General features: G+C 46.1%; 1 protein-coding gene across 1 annotated transcript in view; it reads left to right on the forward strand.

Annotated features, from left to right (window-relative positions):
• LOC120836124 (probable maltase-glucoamylase 2) overlaps nt 1–22,406 on the forward strand; it is a 37,826-nt gene extending 15,420 nt beyond the window's left edge. The window contains exons 11-22 of the mRNA XM_040214552.3: nt 393–534; nt 8,203–8,339; nt 8,434–8,468; nt 9,815–9,925; nt 12,228–12,361; nt 14,154–14,238; nt 16,642–16,698; nt 18,645–18,772; nt 21,078–21,163; nt 21,248–21,297; nt 21,698–21,859; nt 22,317–22,406. Of these exons, the coding sequence (XP_040070486.3) occupies nt 393–534; nt 8,203–8,339; nt 8,434–8,468; nt 9,815–9,925; nt 12,228–12,361; nt 14,154–14,238; nt 16,642–16,698; nt 18,645–18,772; nt 21,078–21,163; nt 21,248–21,297; nt 21,698–21,859; nt 22,317–22,406 (1,217 nt within the window). The remainder of the gene's footprint in view (nt 1–392; nt 535–8,202; nt 8,340–8,433; nt 8,469–9,814; nt 9,926–12,227; nt 12,362–14,153; nt 14,239–16,641; nt 16,699–18,644; nt 18,773–21,077; nt 21,164–21,247; nt 21,298–21,697; nt 21,860–22,316) is intronic.
• Nucleotides 22,407–22,629: the final 223 nt, after the last annotated feature.

Below are 22,629 nucleotides of genomic sequence, written 5' to 3' on the forward strand. Positions count from 1 at the left end.
TAAACACATATGAATCATACAAAATATATAAGACCATATACAAAACTTGTGAGAAGTTTCGTATAAGTTTCTTATATGGTTCTTATATGTTCCTATATGTTCTTATATATCTTGTATGATTCATTGTGTTTATTGGATACATAAAGTTTTCACACAAATGAGATTTTTCAATAGGGGGTTGTAAGAATGCGCTGCGTGTAAGACCGCTTTCGCATTCTTGTACGCAAGCAGTCTCAAGTGTCTTTAACGATTTTTTTATATCTTTAGCGTGTTCCCGCAAAAAGCTTTTACGGTTCTTTCTTTTTCTTTTGCCGTGCATAGCAGAAAGTGTGTCCTGTTCGGACAGCTCTCAAAGGCCCGTTGTCATTCGTGATTCTGCTTGTGTGGCGCAGATGCCTACAGGGAATCGGAGAACCGGACCAAGTTGCACGAGGGAACGCTGTGCATGAGCGCTGGCATGGGCGAGCACCAGGAGCTTCCACACTACGACCTCCACAGCGTCTACGGCTGGAGGCAGACCTGGACGACCAAGACGTAAGGGGAAGCTTGCCTCGCGGTAGCTAAGGCGCCTAGCGTCCTTGGCTATCGTTCTTAAGTGGCGGCCATACTGCTTATGAATCCTACGAAAGACAGTCTGCAGAGGCTGTCTCAGACATGGTTTCGTCCTTGTATAGTGGTTCTGTCACATTGCTCGTACAAAAACTGTCTGTAGCTATGTTCGAAGCACACATACGTGTGACATAAACATTCTTTGAACATGCTTGAGGCGCAGATAATTTTGTCATGATGCCTTCAGCGTGAACATACACAGTGTCTTTTGTATGATCTATGGCAGTGTGACACTAAGTGACATTAGCTATCTCTGGCGTTCACAATGAAATGCAGCGCAGAATGGACGGGATGGAGTCGGCGAAACTCACAGGACAGGTAATAGCGCTTGGTTTGTGTTTTCTTTTTTAAACCCTAGTGTCTAGTTTACACAGTTTTTCATTATATCGGTCAATCACCAACTATACCCAGCAATCTGCTGTTTTACAGCTAATAGAAGAATATTCATCGAACACTCGCGAATGTACCAAATACGTTGAACAGTAGCGCTGGTGCGACAAACTGCATTTTCGTAATGACGTGAGCATTCTTCCCTGGCACCACATGGTCAACTAACGCTTCCACGGCACCACATACTAACGCTTCGAAGCTACGTTAAACGGTCCGGAAATATCGGTTTCTGAAGGTAGCGCTATGCGGTTCACTACAGAGGTGCGGTCAGGTGGTGTAAGCGTGCAGTGAAAATACCAAGAAACAAACTTATCTCGTTAAAAAAATATAGTCTTGGGTAATTTGCGATGGCATTTGAAGACGTTGTTACGACCGTGCCCGCCTAGTTGATGTGCTGCCTGAAGATGGTGCAACGTGAAATACGAGAGTCTGCGGCGCATCCATCGATCATATCTGACTAAAAAATGGGAGCCATGAGGTATTAAAATTTATGTTTTCTTATTTTTTTAAGCATAAATGATCGCATTTTTAAAATTGTACATTGGAAAGGCGCGCCGCCATAGTGAAACGTCTCCGAAGATCGTCTGCTGAGCTCGGCGGCACATGGAAGATTGTCTGAGAAGCTCCGCGGCACATATTTCACCTCAAGAACCGTAGCAAGCATTACTACGGTTCTTGAGGTTGAGCATTACTAATTTTCCCCATTTATGGGAAGAATTAAGACATATATCATTTTTATTTTTTTATTTTTATTTTTTTTTCTTCTTCTTATTATTATTATTTTTATTACATCATTTTAGATTAGATTTAAGATAAGATGAACATGTATGTTATCTTATAGAAACGTACGCGTTTCAAACGATGAAAACATAGCTTTTTTTTCCGACAACGAAATCTTGTAGGAAGTACTTCGCGCGGAGCATAAGCAATGCACAAAGCTTTTTTTTTTTTTTTTTCTTCTTGAGATGAAAATGAGCATAGACGAGCACGGTCATGACAACGTCTGCGAATGCCTCCGCAGATTTCCCAAAGAGAAGTTTTTACTTTTTTATTTTTTATGCGAGTAACTTCATTCATCCGTTGATAATTTCACTCCCAGTTTCAACCACCTAGCCGCGCCTCTGTAGTAATTATCGCAGCGGATCGCCTTAACGGTGGGTTCGAATGGTTAGTGTGCAGGCTGTAGTTGTTAGCAAGTTAAGGGCTGTGGTGGTATTCTTGCGACGTAAGGTTTACCTCACTGAGGGCGTGAGCTATTGCAGTTCAATGCGATCGAACGTAGGGTCAACGAGAAGGAAGAGATGGCTGATGGTAACGCGAGAAGCTCAGAAAGAAGAAACACAGTAGTTTAAAACAACATAAGTCGGCAATTAATCGTTCGTGCGTGAGAAATTGTTTTGTGGAGAGTGGGGAGGAATGGGGCACTGGGAGGAGTGGGACAGTCAACATACTTATTCAATGACTCGTTCCAAAAAGTTGATAAACTGGTAGATTGATGACGCCACGGTAGCGGTACTTTAGACTGAAATAGCGTGCCTGCTTGGCGTGGTGCACACGACTTGAGCGCCACTTTGACACTCAAAAGTTAGTAGTACACAGTCGTTTTGCTCGAAGTTTGAAACAAAAAGGTTTGGCCAACGGCTGCTGTAATATATTATGGAAAAGATGTGTTAATAAGTTGCTTTTAACCACCCATATTTTTAGCGAACATAAACAAGGGCATCAATAGCCGGGTAACCAAAACTCTGCCATCGGCAATGCGTAGTGCCCTGCGAACCCATGGCTCCACTATTGTCACCTACCCAGATTCCGAAATGCAAAACGTAGCGATCGAGTCCCGAAGATATTCTTGTTCCGGAGCGAAGAAGATGGCGACATTGGCCGATAGCCGATAAGGGCACGTTTGGAGCTGATGGGACCAATCATCGCTGAGCCAATCATAAGCAGAAGAGACTCAGTGACTTGCGCTTTTGACGCTGCGTGATCGGTCCCAATAGTTCGTAGCGTCGGCTATGTCCGGACTTAAGCTGCAACGAAATATTTAGGGTTGTGTTTAGGTGAGACCAAGCAAAGGCCATGCCCGCTATTTGTTTAACCCTTTCCATGGAAATCGGTGGCCCATCGGTCAAGGGACCAGTGCAGGCGTTAAGGCCAACCTCAAAGTTTTGTGTGCTACTTGGGCAGTCAGTCGCCTTTGTAACACCTTAATGTCATGAAATGAATATTAAGTATTTGTTTATGAACATTAGCTCTGAAGCCGGCTCGCATTTATGAAATTCTGCTCTTGATGTGTCAGCGAGCAGTTGCTGTTGTCGGAGGAATGTCGGAACGCACATGACGGAAGCAGCTTCTTATCTCATCTTAACTCTATAGTCACATATGCTCCAAGTTATTGGAGTCACTGAAAGCTTAAGGAGCGCTGGCGTCGATTGTTGTGTTCGCGCTTCTTGCTTCCCGATTGATCCTTCGGTGTTCCTCTCGGTTAATGCTGCAATCTCATTGGCTGCGGAGTGATGTTAAGATAGTTGGGACTCGACATCGTGGCTTATACGCCAATCAGGAAAGCAAGTCGTCTGCTACGTGCGCAGGGGTTACGCTGACGTCAAAACGACACCGAGTTCTGATTGGCTTCGGTTGAAAAGATAGTGGGTAGACCTCAATGCTAGGTGCCTCAGGGTCTACCGACCAGTTTTTTCATTCAGCCAATAAGAGCTCCCGTTAGTTCTGATTGGCTTCGATTGAAAAGATAGTGGGTAGACCTCAATGCTAGGTGCCTCAGGGTCTACCGACTAGTTTTTTCATTCAGCCAATAAGAGCTCCCGTTAGTTCTGATTGGCTTCGGTTGAAAAGATAGTGGGTAGACCTCAATGCTAGGTGCCTCAGGGTCTACCGACTAGTTTTTTCATTCAGCCAATAAGAGCTCCCGTTAGTTCTGATTGGCTTCGATTGAAAAGATAGTGGGTAGACCTCAATGCTAGGTGCCTCAGGGTCTACCGACTAGTTTTTTTTCATTCAGCCAATAAGAGCTCCCGTTAGTTCTGATTGGCTTCGGTTGAAAAGATAGTGGGTAGACCTCAATGCTAGGTGCCTCAGGGTCTACCGACTAGTTTTTTTCATTCAGCCAATAAGAGCTCCCGTTAGTTCTGATTGACTTCGGTTGAAAAGATAGTGGGTATACCTCAATGCTAGGTGCCTCAGGGTCTACCGACTAGTTTTTTCATTCAGCCAATAAGAGCTCCCGTTAGTTCTGATTGGCTTCGATTGAAAAGATAGTGGGTAGACCTCAATGCTAGGTGCCTCAGGGTCTACCGACTAGTTTTTTCATTCAGCCAATAAGAGCTCCCGTTAGTTCTGATTGGCTTCGATTGAAAAGATAGTGGGTATACCTCAATGCTAGGTGCCTCAGGGTCTACCGACTAGTTTTTTCATTCAGCCAATAAGAGCTCCCGTTAGTTCTGATTGGCTTCGGTTGAAAAGATAGTGGGTATACCTCAATGCTAGGTGCCTCAGGGTCTACCGACTAGTTTTTTCATTCAGCCAATAAGAGCTCCCGTTAGTTCTGATTGGCTTCGATTGAAAAGATAGTGGGTAGACCTCAATGCTAGGTGCCTCAGGGTCTACCGACTAGTTTTTTCATTCAGCCAATAAGAGCTCCCGTTAGTTCTGATTGGCTTCGATTGAAAAGATAGTGGGTAGACCTCAATGCTAGGTGCCTCAGGGTCTACCGACTAGTTTTTTCATTCAGCCAATAAGAGCTCCCGTTAGTTCTGATTGGCTTCGGTTGAAAAGATAGTGGGTAGACCTCAATGCTAGGTGCCTCAGGGTCTACCGACTAGTTTTTTCATTCAGCCAATAAGAGCTCCCGTTAGTTCTGATTGGCTTCGATTGAAAAGATAGTGGGTAGACCTCAATGCTAGGTGCCTCAGGGTCTACCGACTAGTTTTTTTCATTCAGCCAATAAGAGCTCCCGTTAGTTCTGATTGACTTCGGTTGAAAAGATAGTGGGTATACCTCAATGCTAGGTGCCTCAGGGTCTACCGACTAGTTTTTTCATTCAGCCAATAAGAGCTCCCGTTAGTTCTGATTGGCTTCGGTTGAAAAGATAGTGGGTAGACCTCAATGCTAGGTGCCTCAGGGTCTACCGACTAGTTTTTTCATTCAGCCAATAAGAGCTCCCGTTAGTTCTGATTGGCTTCGATTGAAAAGATAGTGGGTAGACCTCAATGCTAGGTGCCTCAGGGTCTACCGACTAGTTTTTTCATTCAGCCAATAAGAGCTCCCGTTAGTTCTGATTGGCTTCGATTGAAAAGATAGTGGGTAGACCTCAATGCTAGGTGCCTCAGGGTCTACCGACTAGTTTTTTCATTCAGCCAATAAGAGCTCCCGTTAGTTCTGATTGGCTTCGATTGAAAAGATAGTGGGTAGACCTCAATGCTAGGTGCCTCAGGGTCTACCGACTAGTTTTTTCATTCAGCCAATAAGAGCTCCCGTTAGTTCTGATTGGCTTCGGTTGAAAAGATAGTGGGTAGACCTCAATGCTAGGTGCCTCAGGGTCTACCGACTAGTTTTTTCATTCAGCCAATAAGAGCTCCCGTTAGTTCTGATTGGCTTCGGTTGAAAAGATAGTGGGTAGACCTCAATGCTAGGTGCCTCAGGGTCTACCGACTAGTTTTTTCATTCAGCCAATAAGAGCTCCCGTTAGTTCTGATTGGCTTCGATTGAAAAGATAGTGGGTAGACCTCAATGCTAGGTGCCTCAGGGTCTACCGACTAGTTTTTTCATTCAGCCAATAAGAGCTCCCGTTAGTTCTGATTGGCTTCGATTGAAAAGATAGTGGGTAGACCTCAATGCTAGGTGCCTCAGGGTCTACCGACTAGTTTTTTCATTCAGCCAATAAGAGCTCCCGTTAGTTCTGATTGACTTCGGTTGAAAAGATAGTGGGTATACCTCAATGCTAGGTGCCTCAGGGTCTACCGACTAGTTTTTTCATTCAGCCAATAAGAGCTCCCGTTAGTTCTGATTGGCTTCGGTTGAAAAGATAGTGGGTAGACCTCAATGCTAGGTGCCTCAGGGTCTACCGACTAGTTTTTTCATTCAGCCAATAAGAGCTCCCGTTAGTTCTGATTGGCTTCGGTTGAAAAGATAGTGGGTAGACCTCAATGCTAGGTGCCTCAGGGTCTACCGACTAGTTTTTTCATTCAGCCAATAAGAGCTCCCGTTAGTTCTGATTGGCTTCGGTTGAAAAGATAGTGGGTAGACCTCAATGCTAGGTGCCTCAGGGTCTACCGACTAGTTTTTTCATTCAGCCAATAAGAGCTCCCGTTAGTTCTGATTGGCTTCGATTGAAAAGATAGTGGGTAGACCTCAATGCTAGGTGCCTCAGGGTCTACCGACTAGTTTTTTCATTCAGCCAATAAGAGCTCCCGTTAGTTCTGATTGGCTTCGATTGAAAAGATAGTGGGTAGACCTCAATGCTAGGTGCCTCAGGGTCTACCGACTAGTTTTTTCATTCAGCCAATAAGAGCTCCCGTTAGTTCTGATTGGCTTCGATTGAAAAGATAGTGGGTAGACCTCAATGCTAGGTGCCTCAGGGTCTACCGACTAGTTTTTTCAATCAGCCAATAAGAGCTCCCGTTAGTTCTGATTGGCTTCGGTTGAAAAGATAGTGGGTAGACCTCAATGCTAGGTGCCTCAGGGTCTACCGACTAGTTTTTTCATTCAGCCAATAAGAGCTCCCGTTAGTTCTGATTGGCTTCGGTTGAAAAGATAGTGGGTAGACCTCAATGCTAGGTGCCTCAGGGTCTACCGACTAGTTTTTTCATTCAGCCAATAAGAGCTCCCGTTAGTTCTGATTGGCTTCGATTGAAAAGATAGTGGGTAGACCTCAATGCTAGGTGCCTCAGGGTCTACCGACTAGTTTTTTCATTCAGCCAATAAGAGCTCCCGTTAGTTCTGATTGGCTTCGATTGAAAAGATAGTGGGTAGACCTCAATGCTAGGTGCCTCAGGGTCTACCGACTAGTTTTTTCATTCAGCCAATAAGAGCTCCCGTTAGTTCTGATTGACTTCGGTTGAAAAGATAGTGGGTATACCTCAATGCTAGGTGCCTCAGGGTCTACCGACTAGTTTTTTCATTCAGCCAATAAGAGCTCCCGTTAGTTCTGATTGGCTTCGGTTGAAAAGATAGTGGGTAGACCTCAATGCTAGGTGCCTCAGGGTCTACCGACTAGTTTTTTCATTCAGCCAATAAGAGCTCCCGTTAGTTCTGATTGGCTTCGGTTGAAAAGATAGTGGGTAGACCTCAATGCTAGGTGCCTCAGGGTCTACCGACTAGTTTTTTCATTCAGCCAATAAGAGCTCCCGTTAGTTCTGATTGGCTTCGATTGAAAAGATAGTGGGTAGACCTCAATGCTAGGTGCCTCAGGGTCTACCGACTAGTTTTTTCATTCAGCCAATAAGAGCTCCCGTTAGTTCTGATTGGCTTCGATTGAAAAGATAGTGGGTAGACCTCAATGCTAGGTGCCTCAGGGTCTACCGACTAGTTTTTTCATTCAGCCAATAAGAGCTCCCGTTAGTTCTGATTGGCTTCGATTGAAAAGATAGTGGGTAGACCTCAATGCTAGGTGCCTCAGGGTCTACCGACTAGTTTTTTCATTCAGCCAATAAGAGCTCCCGTTAGTTCTGATTGGCTTCGATTGAAAAGATAGTGGGTAGACCTCAATGCTAGGTGCCTCAGGGTCTACCGACTAGACTTGCGTTTCCCATACGCTGTTTCCAAACCAACGCCCATTTGCCCGCACCAGGTGTGGGCTCAGCGGATGCGCGGAAACACACTATGCGGAGAGCAAGTCGTTTGCTTCTTGAGCAGGAGTTTCTGTGACGTCAGCATGACGCCTAGCTTTGACTGGCTTTGATTGAAAGGATAGTGGGTATACCTCAATGCCAGATGCCTTGAGGTCAACCCACCATTGTTTTTAATCAGTCAATAGTTAAGAGGTAAGAGTTCTGACACCATCGGAAACCCCGTGCAAGAAGCAGACGAACTTGCTCTCCACATAGCATAGGACGAAGCGTCTGCTCAGTGCCGACAGCAACGCCACCACAGTAGCACGATGTCAGGGAGTCGAGTTGGTTTGTGCTATGTGAACAATTACTGGGCCGACGCGCTCTGAAAAGGATACGGCTAACACGCCGTTTCTTGCAGGGCTATGGACGACGTGAGCCTCGATCGAACCGTTCTCGTGTCCGACTCGACGTACCCGTCAAGCGGGCGCTTCGCGGGACACATTCTCGACTCGCCAGATGCCGAGGAATGGTCGAGTCTTCGACGAGCCGTCGTTGGTGAGAATCCCTCCTTTCTTTCTTTGCCTCTTTGTTCTCGAAATTTGGCGTTGTCTTTCTCAACCCTTGATTTTTTTTTTCTTCTTTTGTACAGGCGTCCTGGAGTTTAACATGTTCGGAATACCTTACGTGAGTTCTGCAAGTTTTGTTGCTACTACGGCGAGAATATTGTAGTCGATGACAGACTTGGAATTCTGTAGAAGCTCCGCCTCCGTATGGCGTTGGCTGTAAGTTACGACGAATTGTTATCAAAGGATGATAAGTCACGCTGAAGGTGAGCTTTAATCTATTGAATTCTTAACCTGTGATCGACTATATATCGCGCTTTATGAATTATCGTATCTACTCGAGTAATAGCCGCAGTGCTTATAAAGGGAACTCGAAGGTTCGCTTTTCCACGAAGCACGCAGATTGTCAATCACCTCAATCGACAGTATGATTCCAGCTGTTTACAAGACAAAGATCCTCGTCCTTGTGAGAAGATACTATCTGCGAAGATTGCGTTTGTTTATGGAATCGTGTTCTGGATCTGGTTATTTGCTATGTTATTTATGCGCAACGCAATGACTGGCTGCACATGTGTTCTGTGGGAAAGTAGACGCAAGGGCCTTGTTTATAAATAGTGAGGCTATTGCTCGAGTAAATACGCTACACTGGAGGTAAAGGAAGCTGCGATAGATCTGCGCCTGTTTCCCGCATGATATCAAGCTGGGTAGTCTCAAAATGAGAGCGACGAACCACCTCTCCGTGACAGGGAAACGAAAGAAAACAAAATTAGAATACAAACTATGAATAAAATTGAGGGGAATAACGTTAAAACGGCGTAATTGTTGGTCGAGTTGGTCTGAACGCCTCAGTTGTATTTGGCAGCTTACGTAACAGTTAGAAAGCAGCACATTGTAGGGTGCATATTATATTATGCTTCTTATTTACTAAATACCGAGGACCGATAGTGCAGCCTGAGCAAGAATGAACGTAGTGATATATCTACAGTTCACTAAATGCGCTTATGACGCCTTCAAACCTCATGATTATAGGTGGCCAGGAATTACAAGATGAGGCTAACCGACATTCGGGCAGCGTAGACACACGCACCTGTAAACTCATTTTTGAGCGTCCCCAAATTTTGTTTTTGAAAATAAAGTTTTCAGACTGCTTTTCGATATATCATGAGCTGCTTTTTGTCAGTCAACAGACACGTGTTTTCTACCATAACCTATGACATATTGAAAAAGGCAAGTTTTGACGAGACCCCGAGCATCTTATTATCATTCCTCGGCCAATTAGCTGACGGCATTAGCCTAAAAACAACAACAACAACAACAACAAAAGACTATCACGAAGCAAGAAGCGTGAATTAACACAACTGCCCCCCCCCCCTCCCCCCCCCCCCCCCCCCCCATTTCTTAAGGTGTCCGTGACATAGAATCGAATGAGAACGCAATGTAACTGATTGCTTCCCGCTTGTTTCTCAGGTGGGTGGACCAATCTGCATGCCCGGAGCACCCGAACTGCTGTGTCAGCGCTGGACCGAACTCGGCGCTTTTTTCCCGCTCAGCGTCGATTTCAGGATGCACGACTCAAACGTTCGTATGCTCGGTCGTTTTTTCTGTTAAAGGCGACTAGGACTCGCTAAAAGCGACGTCTTAGCTACGATTGTTTCATAGGCGGTAATCATTAAATGTAAATGCCATATTTGAGCGTCGTCTTCACGACGCGTCCTCCGGACACTTTCCCACTTATCACCAGCAAACCACCTCAATCTTGATGCTGGAGAATCGTATATGCAGTCGGCGTTTTAAAACCTGAGACGAAGGCAAAATAGGAGGGCAAATACAACGTCTCAAATCAGACGTTGTATTTGTCCTCCGTTTTTTTCTTTTACCTCTGTGTCGAGTTTCACCACTGATCTCAATGACAATTGCTGGATCGCGCTTCCCGCTCCCGCAAGTGAAGCCACCGGACGCAACCTCACTGAGATACGATTTGCGGTTTTGCCAGCGTATTGCTGAGGTTTTCCAGCGTGCTGTAAACACGTTTTCTACTCGTTCGTCGTCATTCGCCGAAGAAGTTTTTTGAGACTCTGTGTATTGCTGAGACTTGCCGTTCTGAACACGTGGAAAATTTTACGAAAGTGCAGTGTCGCAGGAAAAAGGCACAACTCGTCGAAAGCAAGGGTCTGGCGGCGTGTTCGAAGCCTCCTTGGCACGCCGAAGTGCCGTGTCTGTGTGCCTTCGCGCGCTTGGATACCGACCAAGAATCGACGCCGTGCGGATGTGTTTTGCGAGTGCAATGTGCGTGAAGCCGTATGTAAAGGTAGAACTCGTCGAAAACAAGTGTCGCCAGTCTCGCGGCGTGATCAAAGCTTCCTTGGAACGCCGAGTGCTGCATCCTTGTACCTTCGCACGCTTCGATACCGGTCAAGAATTGACGCCGCAACAAAGTTCTGAACGTCTGTCGCGCGTAGATGCCTTTAGATCATATATATATATATATATATATATATATATATATATATATCGGCCACGGAGTTCTGGATCGTCCAGCTGTTCCGGTGAGTTGCTATCAATAAAAGGGGGGAGATCTGTACGTGTTCTTATGTACTATTAACCATGGCTATGTTCCAAATATACTCTAATGGATTACGTGGGAGCACGAATAGGGCAACGCTGTGGAGCAAGGAGGGTTTTCGAAAGCAAAAGTACAAGACAGCGAGAATGGAAATCAGTTTGAAGCGCGGCCGATATGGTCGTGTGCAATCTGTTGACCAATTACAATTTGGCGAGCCGCGCTCAAACGTCAAGTGAAATTAAGTAGGTTGATAATAAGCCAGCACTAATCAGTGCTGTGGAGCTGTTGTGCACGGTATTGTGTAAATCGTCTAAGGACGAAAAAAAGACGTACCTCCCCCCCCCCCCTCTTCCGTCGCTAGTGGACGCTGGATTAAGCTCGTTCCTAAACCGCGAGGGCCGAAAGTATACAGACGCCAGAGTAAAGTAAGACGCTAATCCAGAGGCACATACAGCTTCACACACATTGCACTCGCAAAGCACATTCACACGGCGTTGGTTCTTGGTCGGTATCCATGCGTGCGAAAGCACAGAGACACGGCACTTTGGCGTGCCGAGGAAGCTTTGAACACGCCGCCAGACCCTTGCTTTCGACGAGTTGTGCCTTTTTCCTATGACACTGCGCTTTCGTAAAAATTTCCACGTGTTGTCAACGGCAAGTCTCAACAATACACAGAGTCTCAAAAAACTTCTTGGGCGAATGACGACGAACGAGGAGAAAACGTGTCTACAGCACGCTGGAAAACCGCAGCAAAAGGCTAGCAAAACCGCAAATCGTATCCCAAGCGAGTGAAGTCCGGTGGCTTCACTCGCGCTGCAGCGAACAAGCGGGGAAGCGCGATCCAGCAGTTGTCATTGAGATCAGTGAGTTTCACTATGTCGAGTAACAACCAGCTCGCCTACCTAGTAACGTTGTTTTTAAATATGTGCAGTCCTGCGCAAACGTTCACTGCACCAACCCTTAAATGTCTTCTTCTACTTCGCGGTTTATTTTCTTATCTATAAAGTCTATTCAAGTACTAATTTCTCGTACGAAATGGTTGTTCAAGGTTCTGCCATCTTTCTTGGTTAAGATAGAGTCCCTGTTGGCCCTTGCGTCTACCCACTAACCTTCCAACCAGAGCTCGGCGATCTAGCGTCACCGCGCCCTCTCCACAAAAAACGCCGTACTCTCCTCTCCTCCTCTCCTTCAATTTCGCTCCGCATGAACTCTTTGGAGGAACCTACTCGGAGACGGCCGCCGCTGGACGCCACACTTTTGGGACTCGCGGATAACTTTCATTTAAGATTATCTTCACCGTGTCATCTCCTTGTGCAGGTCCAGGCAGACAGGATGAATGCCATCGCCCTGAACGCGGTCCATACCCGCTACCACTTCCTCGCGCTCCTGTACACGCTGTTCTTCAGGGCCCACATGGACGGGGGAGCCGTTGTGAGGCCTCTGTTCTTCGAGTGAGGAAACGCCCTTGGGCTAATTTCTGGCTCTCTATATTTGCTACCCGACCTCGCGTACAGTGTGTCTCCCTCCCCCCCCACCCCCCCCCCCAAAAAAAAAAAAAAAAAAAAGCGGTCAGTCTCGTTTAAATGAAGCACTAGTGGTACGAACCAGATGCCAACTTTTCAGAAGTGACCGTTAACTTATTCAAAAACTGTTAGTAATTTTTGAAACTTTCCATGGGAAAATCGGACCCGTTCTCGGCAGTTTGCACCATCGAGCCACATGTATTCGTGGGACTTGTCGGACACCATTTTAACATTGAAAATTTGAGAAAATTATCTATGCGTTTTGGATAAGATAAGCATTCGCCCTGGAAACTTTTGGCATCTGGGGTCGAACCGCTAGCGCCACATTTAGGGGGAAACTGAGCGTTCGACAATGCAATAGTTTATTTTAGCGATAAAAAAAAAAAGGAAAAAAAAATACTAAATTTGTTTTCGGGGGAGAACTAGTATATAACACCTTTTTCTCTATTCCACGATTCGGCCGCCAGGCTGCGCCAGTTTTCGCTACAGGTCTGGATGGGCGGTAGCTCCCCATTTCACGTCTTCACGTTGTTTTCGTTAGGTAGAGTCACCTCCTCTGGAGTCGCGAATACGTTGTACGGGATCGTTTCAAGAACAGTACGGGTGCAATAAAAAGAAAAAAAAAACAACAACAACAACAAAAGACCAAGAAAAGAAACGAAACTTGGACATTGCCTTGTTCATTATTCCTTGGTAAGGCGTAGTCAAAGTAAACTGAAACGACCGAGCAGGTCCAAAAGATACCGGCGGTGTTTCCATGACGCGATACGTTGGACTAGCAAAAAGATATAGCATTGGGAGGAGAATGCGCTGTCCACAGCTATCTTTTTCCAGTTACTTGCTACCAGTTACCAGTCCCTCCGGTAGCTCTCGCTCGTTTCCGGGGTCGTTTTCACTCATTTTGTTCCCGACTATACCTTTACCGGCATCCGTTCTTCGGTTCATTCAGAATTGTCTCTCTCACGTAAATATGTGTAAGGCGACCTGGGCGGCTATGGTCAACAAATGTTTCGTTTCTCCTAAAAAGAAACGGAAGTGACGATTTCGTGTCTGACTGGTTCGAGGCTCAAATGACGAAAGTTTCCTGTTTCGTCATTTCAGCCTCTAACCAATCACACGCGATATCGTCACTTCCGTTTCTTTTTGAAGAAACGAAGAATATGTCGAACATAGCCCCCCTGCAATGTTCAACTGTGACCTTTGACGATGACTGCGCGTTTTTTCGAGGAAGTATTTCTAAATCATAACGCTCCGAACTAAAATTCCTTCACAAAATCCGTGGACTGGCGTGACGTAACGTGTTTCGAAAGATGGTGGATTAGGAACCTCTCAAACTCTAACCGCTCAAGGTAGAAATGACGAATCGTTGTTTTGTAGACATAAGCGCAGCGTACTCCGCGGAAGATAGCTACTACACATCCTCGAGAACGACTTCAACAGACCAGTAGGAAAAAAGTGACAGCACATAGAAGGCGATTATTGGAACGACCTATATCGGCAGAGCGAACTGGCAGACGCCATGTTCTTCCCGCGAAAATGTGCTTCGTCACGCGTGTCGGTCGCCGTTGCTTGTACAAGACGGCGTACAATGTCAAGACGCTTTATTGAGAAATGCATTCGACGGTTCTCCCTAGTGGCAATTCAGAATCTCGTAATACTCAAACCAGACTAGCGCTGGTCCCGACTATTAAACCACTTTCCATTCTGTTGGTCTCTTCAGGTTCCCTCTGGACAGGGCGACGTACGATATCGACGACCAGTTCATGTGGGGCTCCGTGCTTCTCTTTTCACCAGTCCTGGAGGAGGTGCGTATACGGCCAGCACGTGTTCCAAAAATGCGTCTTTGTCGCATCGGTACGGGGTACGCCGATTAGAGGTCAATACCATTGCCCCCTCACTTACAAAGCCTGGCAGTTCGACGACGGAGCCATAGTGCCCGGTCGCAGATTTGGAGCGCGGGGATCTGGAAGCACGGAGCATCAAAGAGCCATATCTCGGGGAACCTGGTCGTCAGCGCACAGCTTTTTCAGCGGCGAGGACCCGAAACACACTTGTTCGCTTGGGAGAAGTGTGTTTCGGCGTCTCGCCGCAGCGGGGCGCCAGTCACGTGGCTCTCCTCTCATTCGTTCTCTTGCGCTCCACCTTTTCCATTTCGGCGGCCGCTTCTCGGGGCGATCTGCCAGGCTTGGGCAGTATATAGGAGGCTATGTCAATAAACAGAGAACGCGCAGGGGAGCGCGCGATGACGGGGCAGCCGATCGCACGCAGCCATTAGTGAGTTTTGTGAATGGCTTGCCGAAAAGCTTTGCGTACGGGAAAATATTCTATGACGAATTGCTGGGCAATTGCATTGCATACGTGGAACGTTCTAGCATCACGTGACATCAGGTCACTTGATGTCAATTTCCCCACTAAATTTCGTGGGGAAACTGAATTGTTGTTTAGGTCACGTGACCTTAATTTTCCCGCTAAATTGAAAGGAGAAACTAAATCGCGTTTATAGGTCACGTGACATCAAATCACGCGATGTCAATTTCTCCGCTAAATTTAGCAGGGAAAGTGAATTGGTGTGTAGGTCACGGGACGTTAATTTTGCCCCTAAATTTAGCGGGGAAATTTACGTCACGGGACCTCATGTCTTGTGACCTATACACCAATTCAACTTCCCCGCTAAATTTCGCGGAGAAGCTGAATTGGTGTGTAGGTCTGTGACGTTCCATAATGCAACACTGGGCGCGCTGCACTATGGGACGTCACAGGGAACGGCTTCACGGAATACGGCATCACAAAATCCGGAGCAACTGGCCTCGTTAAAAGTCACGTTAGTCATGTGAAAAAAAAAAAAAGAAAGCCCTTGTTGCCATGCGCCGATTTATACATTGATTTAGGCTTCGCGCATACGCAAAGCTTGCACGCCGTATGAATAATTGCAGACGTAATTATAAACCCATCACGCGGAGGCGCGTGCAAGCAGCGATGTGGAGTTGCTCTATACGCGGAGCAAGTGCTCAAAAACCCGTCTTTGGCGCATCAGAACGCAAGGAGAGACATGCCAATCAAAAAGCGACCTACACTCGTTTTCTCATCAAAAGCCGCAGTAAAAAAAAAAAAAAAAAAGAAGGAATAGTCGAGTTTTTTTTTTTTGGAGCATTAATAGTTTCATCTGTTGTGTTCTTACCAAGACCTACACGTTTCAAACGCCAAAAGCATCGCGTCTTCCTCCGACAGAGCAATCTTGTGAGAACTATTTTGTGCGGCGTATGAACAATGCGTAAAACTTGCCTCAGCCAAGTGCGCGTCGTTATTAGGTGTTGTCCGGGGGGGGGGGGGGGGAGACGACCATGCAGGTTATATAGTCTTTAAAGATTGGAGCAAATTCATCAAAACAGTCGCCATTGTTCGCCCGAGAGAGTGGCAATTGGCGAAATACGAGGATCGATTGTGGGGGGCACTTCGTAGCACCATTAACAAAAATGAGCCTTTTCTGTAGTTGTTCAGCGCCATCTATCGGCGAACTTGTATTATTGGTGCAAACTAATGTTGAACAAACTTACGTGGCGAAATTGGAAGCCTGGGTGTGTCTGAGCGCCAATACCACTACGCAAGCTTAAAAGAAAAAATAATGGCGGACGGCTATTACAACTTATGGGCGTTAGAGACCCCGGACAAAGACCTATTACCGCCTGTTGTATCAGTTACTGTCAATGAGCGCGGGACGCGTCTGCCACCACGACACCGATGAAAAGGCACGTCGCGTTTAGGTGGTTACTAGATCCACTCAATCACCGTAGTATTAAACTTCAGTTGATAGTAGTGCTTCGTTGTCTCGCATTTGTTGTCCCGTTTACTGGTGATTTTATTTACCTAAAATTATACATTTAAATATTCGATTTTTTACCCAGATCAATAACTGCGTGGAATGAGTTGACAACAATTACCGTTTATAGGAAATAAGTCGATAGATTTATTGCAAATTTGAGAGTTGCGCCTTTGTTAAAATATTTATTAAGTAATGAACTTAATCTCTTCTAGCTGACATATTGTTGTCTTTTTTTTTGTCCCTCGTTGTATTGCTGTTCCTAATATTTTTCTCGATGCCTTTTTTTATGTACATTCCTGCTTGTACTCGGATGAGTTTGGATTAATAAATATAATAAGATATATATTCTATAATTATGTTTTTTTTTTGTTTGTTTTCTTGCTTTCAGAACGCGACGAAACACACGTACTACCTTCCGCTTGACACCTGGTTTGTGTATCCCGAAGTGAGTATACGATTGCAAACACCATGCATTTGACATGTTTGTGTTCTGTACTTATTTTTTGTTCTGGTGGTGGGGACCCCACCATAACAAAAAGGATTGAATAGACAGGGTTGTAATTTCTATATATATATATATATATATTTAATTTTTCGAACGGATGAAAAGAATTGCGGGTTTTGTTGATCCGGCCGTACTGTAATAACGTTCCCTAGACCCTAAATAAAATAAAGCTCGCAGCTATTATGTGCTCGCAGGTTTTTTTTATTTACCACTAAATCAGTGGTAACAATCACGTTTTTGTTGTAAAATATTTGACATTAAAGTTGCCCAGGACGAAAGAAGAGAGGTGTATCTGAACGGCTTCCCCTCGCCGTGGGAAGAAGTGTGTCCATGATTCGCTCGCATTTCTGGCAAACGCCGGGAGATGCGCAATAGGACCAGGACCTCGACGAACCACACTTTTTCGCGCACACGTTTTCCAAGCCACGCCTACGCGCTAACCCGAAACCTACAGTGTCCCTGCCGGGAGATGCGCGAACCTCGAGCGAGATTCCGGTCCCCTTTCTGGCTCCTGTCAGGACGCCCCTCTATTCTTCCGCCACTTGTTCGCGCCATTCGCTTCTGTTTGTCAGTTGTATCCTCATGTATCTTCAGCACTCTGAAGAAAACGAACGAAAAAAAACAACGACAACAGCATTTTACTTTTCGACATCAAGATGTGTCGACGTGGAGAGGAAAGTCACGTTCGCGTATTCCATACTTCGTTTCACACGTATAAAATCAGAGCGTAGTATATACTAAGATGATCGAGGACACACAAAAGGCTCGACGCGCAGGCTAAACGTGCGAATTTGCAGATCATTCACGGCTCGCGTCCGGTTTCGCCGAGGATAGCATTCGCACAGAAAGACGACGAGCATTTTTGAAGCTGCAGTCCTACTGCTCGTACGTCATAAGAAAAAAAATCTAAATGACGGCAGAAACACGCATCGAGAAAGTTGGAATCATCTTTGCTTCATTCATATAACACGTCCACAGACAGTGTTTACGCGACGTTTGTACAAGGCACAAGCAGCGTGGCCGGGTTTAAAGCATTGTTCCACCGGGCCCATTAACTCGTGTATATAGCGTTGGCTGCGCTCTGGCTTGCACACTTTGAAAGCACGGAGATAGCCAATCACTGGGAACAACAAGAAGGATTACAGCGAATGAAGAAATCGTAATACGATTAGACCAAGAATATGCGACGTGCACGGAAACAATGAGTATGACGTGCCAAACCAACGACGGGCATCTGGTACGCCGAGCGGAGGACTGGAGATTCATTTCGACCACCCCTAGACCTTTTCACGTGCAACCGAAAGCTCGCGGTTACACGGCGTTTTCTCCGCAATAAGCCTCCGTCAGATTGCGGGCAGCTCAGCCGAGATTCGAACCCCTCACCCCCTCTGGGGATCCGTAGGCCGGCGCTTTGCCTCGGAGCCACCGAGGCGGCTAGTGAACATAACTGACACAATGAACATGAACGCGATGAACATTAAACAGTGAACATGTATATGACACAATAAACACTGGCGCATCGTCCCTGCCCAAGTCGCATTGTTTTAGTCTAACCATATCTTTCCCATCTGACGTGAGATCCGTTCGCCACGATTGCCAGTTTCCGTGTTCAGCAAAAAAGTAAACGCAAAGCTTTTTTTTTTGTTTTTGTTTTAAGAGCTTAGTTTGAAACGGAGTATGGTTTGTCTTGTCGGAGACTCTGTGGCCGCTTCTTGGAGCTTAAAGTTCGACTATCCGCGAGACCGCCGACCAGCATCGCGCCGCCATTGGTACAAGCTCAAAAATCAAGCGTGACGCTGGCCAATCGCAGCGGTCGGCGATCGCCGACTTTCTGGCCGAGTATTCTAACTTAGAGCCCTCGGACGAACGTCTTGTTACCCTTGCAGGGAAGGAGGGTCGAAGGCTCGGTGGACCCCATGAGTCGGGACGTCATGGACAACACGACGGTGCTCATCCACGTGCGTGCGGGTCACGTGGTGCCAGTGCAACCCACGCTCAGGCTCACGCACGAGAGGTAATCCTAATCGTTCCTGCACACAAAAAAAAACAAAAAACAACAACAACAACAAAAAAACAACAACAACAACAACGACAAATAAATAAAGGAAGTGAGAGGATACTGTGCGATGCACCTGAGAAACAAACCCAAGCCTAGCGGTTGTGCCGCACTATAGTCCTTTACAAGATGCAAACGGTGAGGCGTCCCTTTGAAATGGCCGAATTCCAGCACGCGCTCGTCGCCGTCCACCGTGCTTCGGCTGCACGTGCACGCTCCACGAGGTGCCGAAGGAACGTCGAGGGAAGAAGGCTGGCGCTGGAGGCGGTGCAGCTGGAGGAGTTCCCTGCCGTTTTCATCTGACCAATGACGTCCTCACCCTATCAGTGACGTTCTCATCCTGTCAGTGACGTTCTAATCCTGTCAGCGACTTTCTCATTCTGTCAGAGACTCTCTCATCCTGTCAGTGACGTTATAATCCTGTCAGCGACTTTCTCATTCTGTCAGTGACTTTCTTATCCTGTCAGTGACTTTCTCATCCTGTCAGTGACGCTCTCATCCTGTCAGTGACGTTTTCACCGTGTCAGTAACGTTCTAATTTTGTCAGCGACTTTCTCATTGCGTCAGTGACGGTCTCATCTTGTCAGTGACGTTCTCATTCTGTCAGTGACGTTCTTATCCTGCCAGTCATGTTTTCCAGCCGTCAGTGACTGGCAGAATTGCCCATCTGCAGTTGGGACGCTATACACTCCGTTTCACCTTCCGATAGGGCGCAGCAGACGCTGCGAGTCGCCGAAGCCAATCACGATGCCGCATAAATGTCGCGTGACCTTCTGCGCGCCGCTGCTCGCCCTGCGCGCAGCGGCGCGCAGGGTGAGCAGTCACGTGATACGTTTCCAGCGCCTGATTGGTTGGAACGGCTCGTGGCATCCGCCGCGGTTCCTGGTAAGGTGAAACGAAGCAAAGACGCCATTGCAAAGCAGACAAACATTCCCGCTGTCTAAACCTCTACGGAGAGCAAGTCGTCTGCTTCTTGCGCAGGAGTTGCAGTGACGTCAGAACGACGCCACGCTCTGATTGGCTTTGATTGGAAGGATAGTGAGTAGACCTCAATGCTAGATGCCTCAAGGTCTACCCACTATTTTTTTTTTAATCAGCCAATAAAAGCTTGGCTTTCTGACATCATCGCAACCCCTCTGCAAGAAGCAGACGAACTTGCGCTCAGCATATAGACGCTTTGCAGCAGCTGTGCACGGACGCCGCCATAACTGACCTTCAGTTTTTGTTTCCTCTTAATCCGTTTATTTCACTTCATCATTACCATAGCAGGCCAGGTTATTGCCATATTAGATTCAACTGTGTCCTTTCCTAAAGCATCAGCCTTTGTAGAGTATCGTCAACTACCGTTTCAGTTGCTCGGCATCTCGTAAGACAAGAGAAGGTCAGCAATGGCGGCTGTAATTTGGCGCGTGTGTAAAGCGTCTATACAGGGTGTCACAACAGAAACTTTACACGGTCATTTTTACCGCAAAAATAAACTAGGCATTGCCCAACGCTCATTCTCCGCCAAAAAGCAGCGCTATAGGTCACAACCAGATGCCAAAGTTTCAGGCCGATCCGATATCTTATTTAAAAGTTATAGGTGATTTTCTAAAAATTTCAAAGGGAAAATGGAGCCCACTTTTGGCCGTTTTCGGTTTCTGGTGCCATAGAGCCCCATGTGTTCGAAAACTCCGTCGGCCGCCATTTTCCCATTGAAATTTTCAGAAAATCACTTATAACTTTTGATTAAGTTATCGGATCGGGCTGAAACTTTGGCATCTGGTTGTGACCTCTAGCACTACTTTTGGGTGGAGAATAAGCGTTCGGCGATGCCTAGTTTATTTTTGCGATAAAAAAGACCGTGCAAATTTTCTTTTGTGACATCCTGTATAAACAACAAACCCGTTTCGGAAGATGCCTGTATGTAATTGGTCTAGCGTATGACTGGCGTTATGCATGCAACCCTAACTTACTTCCATAGAAAAAATAAAAATTACACGATTGTATTCTATCAACATACAATAACATAGGATAATATATAAACTTATATAATACTTGTATAATTTATACACGGGTGGTGGTTCTATTAAAAAATAAAATATAATACATGTTCATATATATTCCTTTTACAATACGCGTGGGAAATACTTTTGGTGCAAAAATTGTAGGAGATGTGCATCGCAAGGCACTTTCGTGTTAAATTAAAATGAGAAGGGCGTCATTTAAACACGGCGATTTTTTTCTTTGCTTTTGTTTATTGTTAACGCTGTCGTGCTTCCAGGTCGCAGATACCGTTTGATCTGCACGTGTACCCGAAAGATGGGTTTGCGTCCGGCGAACTCTTCGTGGACGACGGGATCTCTCAAGGTAACAGTTGCTCGTTTCTAAAATGTTTAAACGGTTTTCAGAGTTTGTGGACGCTCAAATTTATTTGTTTTCGTTTTCTTTTAGGAACGATAGAGGCAAATCAGTATGACCTGTACAGCTTCGTTCAGGCTCAGGTAAGTTCCCGAAAGAACTGTTGACGTATGCTACTGCTAGGTATCCGCACGGAATGACTGAAAGAAATCAAAAATACTTGTGGGTAGGTTAACAGTCTGAATAGTCGTTCAACCAAAAGCTTGTTTAGTTCCCAACCATTATGAAGAAAAGGAGCGTTTCTTTTCAGCCGAGTGAAAAATGGATTGCAAACGCACACACGCTCGCTAATCTTACGCGAAAGTATCGTTATACAAGTCTTTGCGTACGACGTAAATAAAAAGGTTAAGCTGGGTTGGTATCATTGGTGGTTTGATGTATCTGAAACAAGCTATACGATTTCAATACAGGAGAACAGAAAGCACGCTTGCGGTCCCGCACTGCGTTGAGAGGCAGTTTTGACACACGCCGTTGCTTCCGCAGGACCTTCTTCGGATCTCCGTGAGCCACGTTGGCTCCAGCGGTCGCCAGAACTCCACCATCAAGAACGTGGTGTTCTTTGACACGCCCGAGCCTCCCACCAGGGTCTCCCTGAACCGAAACTTCCTGCGAGCGGAAAATATCAAACACGACGCCATGAAGAAAGTAAGCCATCCAAACTCACTTCATGTTTGAAATTGCGTTTATATGAAGGACCCTTATACATTTGTCGTTACTGTTGCTGTTTGATACATTGGCAGATGGAAAGCTCTAAAAGTACCTTACAATCCAAAGTAACCACACACACAGAAACAAAAAGAAAAACGTATGGATGTGTGATGAGGAACCCAATCAGTCTTAGCATATTCAGAGTGGTTGTACCTACCTATCTACATTTGACGCCAATTTGATCACCTGTCCGTATGATTGACGTGCCTCTATTTCTGACGTGGAGCAATGACTCCTCCTGTGCTCTCGAGCTCTGAAGTCTTTCAGAAGTGTGTGACGCTCGTATAATCGTCTACGTGCGAACGCGTATCACCGTAAATTCGCGAATTTAATCCTTGAATTTTACGTCCAAGCCTAATTTTTTAACTGACGGGATCGTGGATGATTCTTGCAGATCCTCACGGTCGTCATAGACCTTCAGCTACGGACGCTGAACAGCCTGGGCACGGAAGCGATCGTTCAAGTCGAGAAGCGAACTACGTAGCCAACACGATGCATAAAGAAGAAGAACAACAAGACATCATGCCGTCTATCGTCATCAAGAGTTTAAGAAACGCAGGGCGTGGCGGAGCATCCCCGAGCATCTCATGATTGTTCCGTAGCCAATCAGATTGCTGCATTACGGGATAAGAATGCGGAAGAACAATCGCGAAGCAAGAGCCATATTAACATAAGATGCCACGCCCGGCGTTCGTTACGTCGCCACT

Source organism: Ixodes scapularis, unplaced genomic scaffold (assembly GCF_016920785.2).
Source record: "Ixodes scapularis isolate PalLabHiFi unplaced genomic scaffold, ASM1692078v2 PGA_scaffold12__126_contigs__length_90152505, whole genome shotgun sequence".
NCBI lineage: Eukaryota > Metazoa > Arthropoda > Arachnida > Ixodida > Ixodidae > Ixodes > Ixodes scapularis.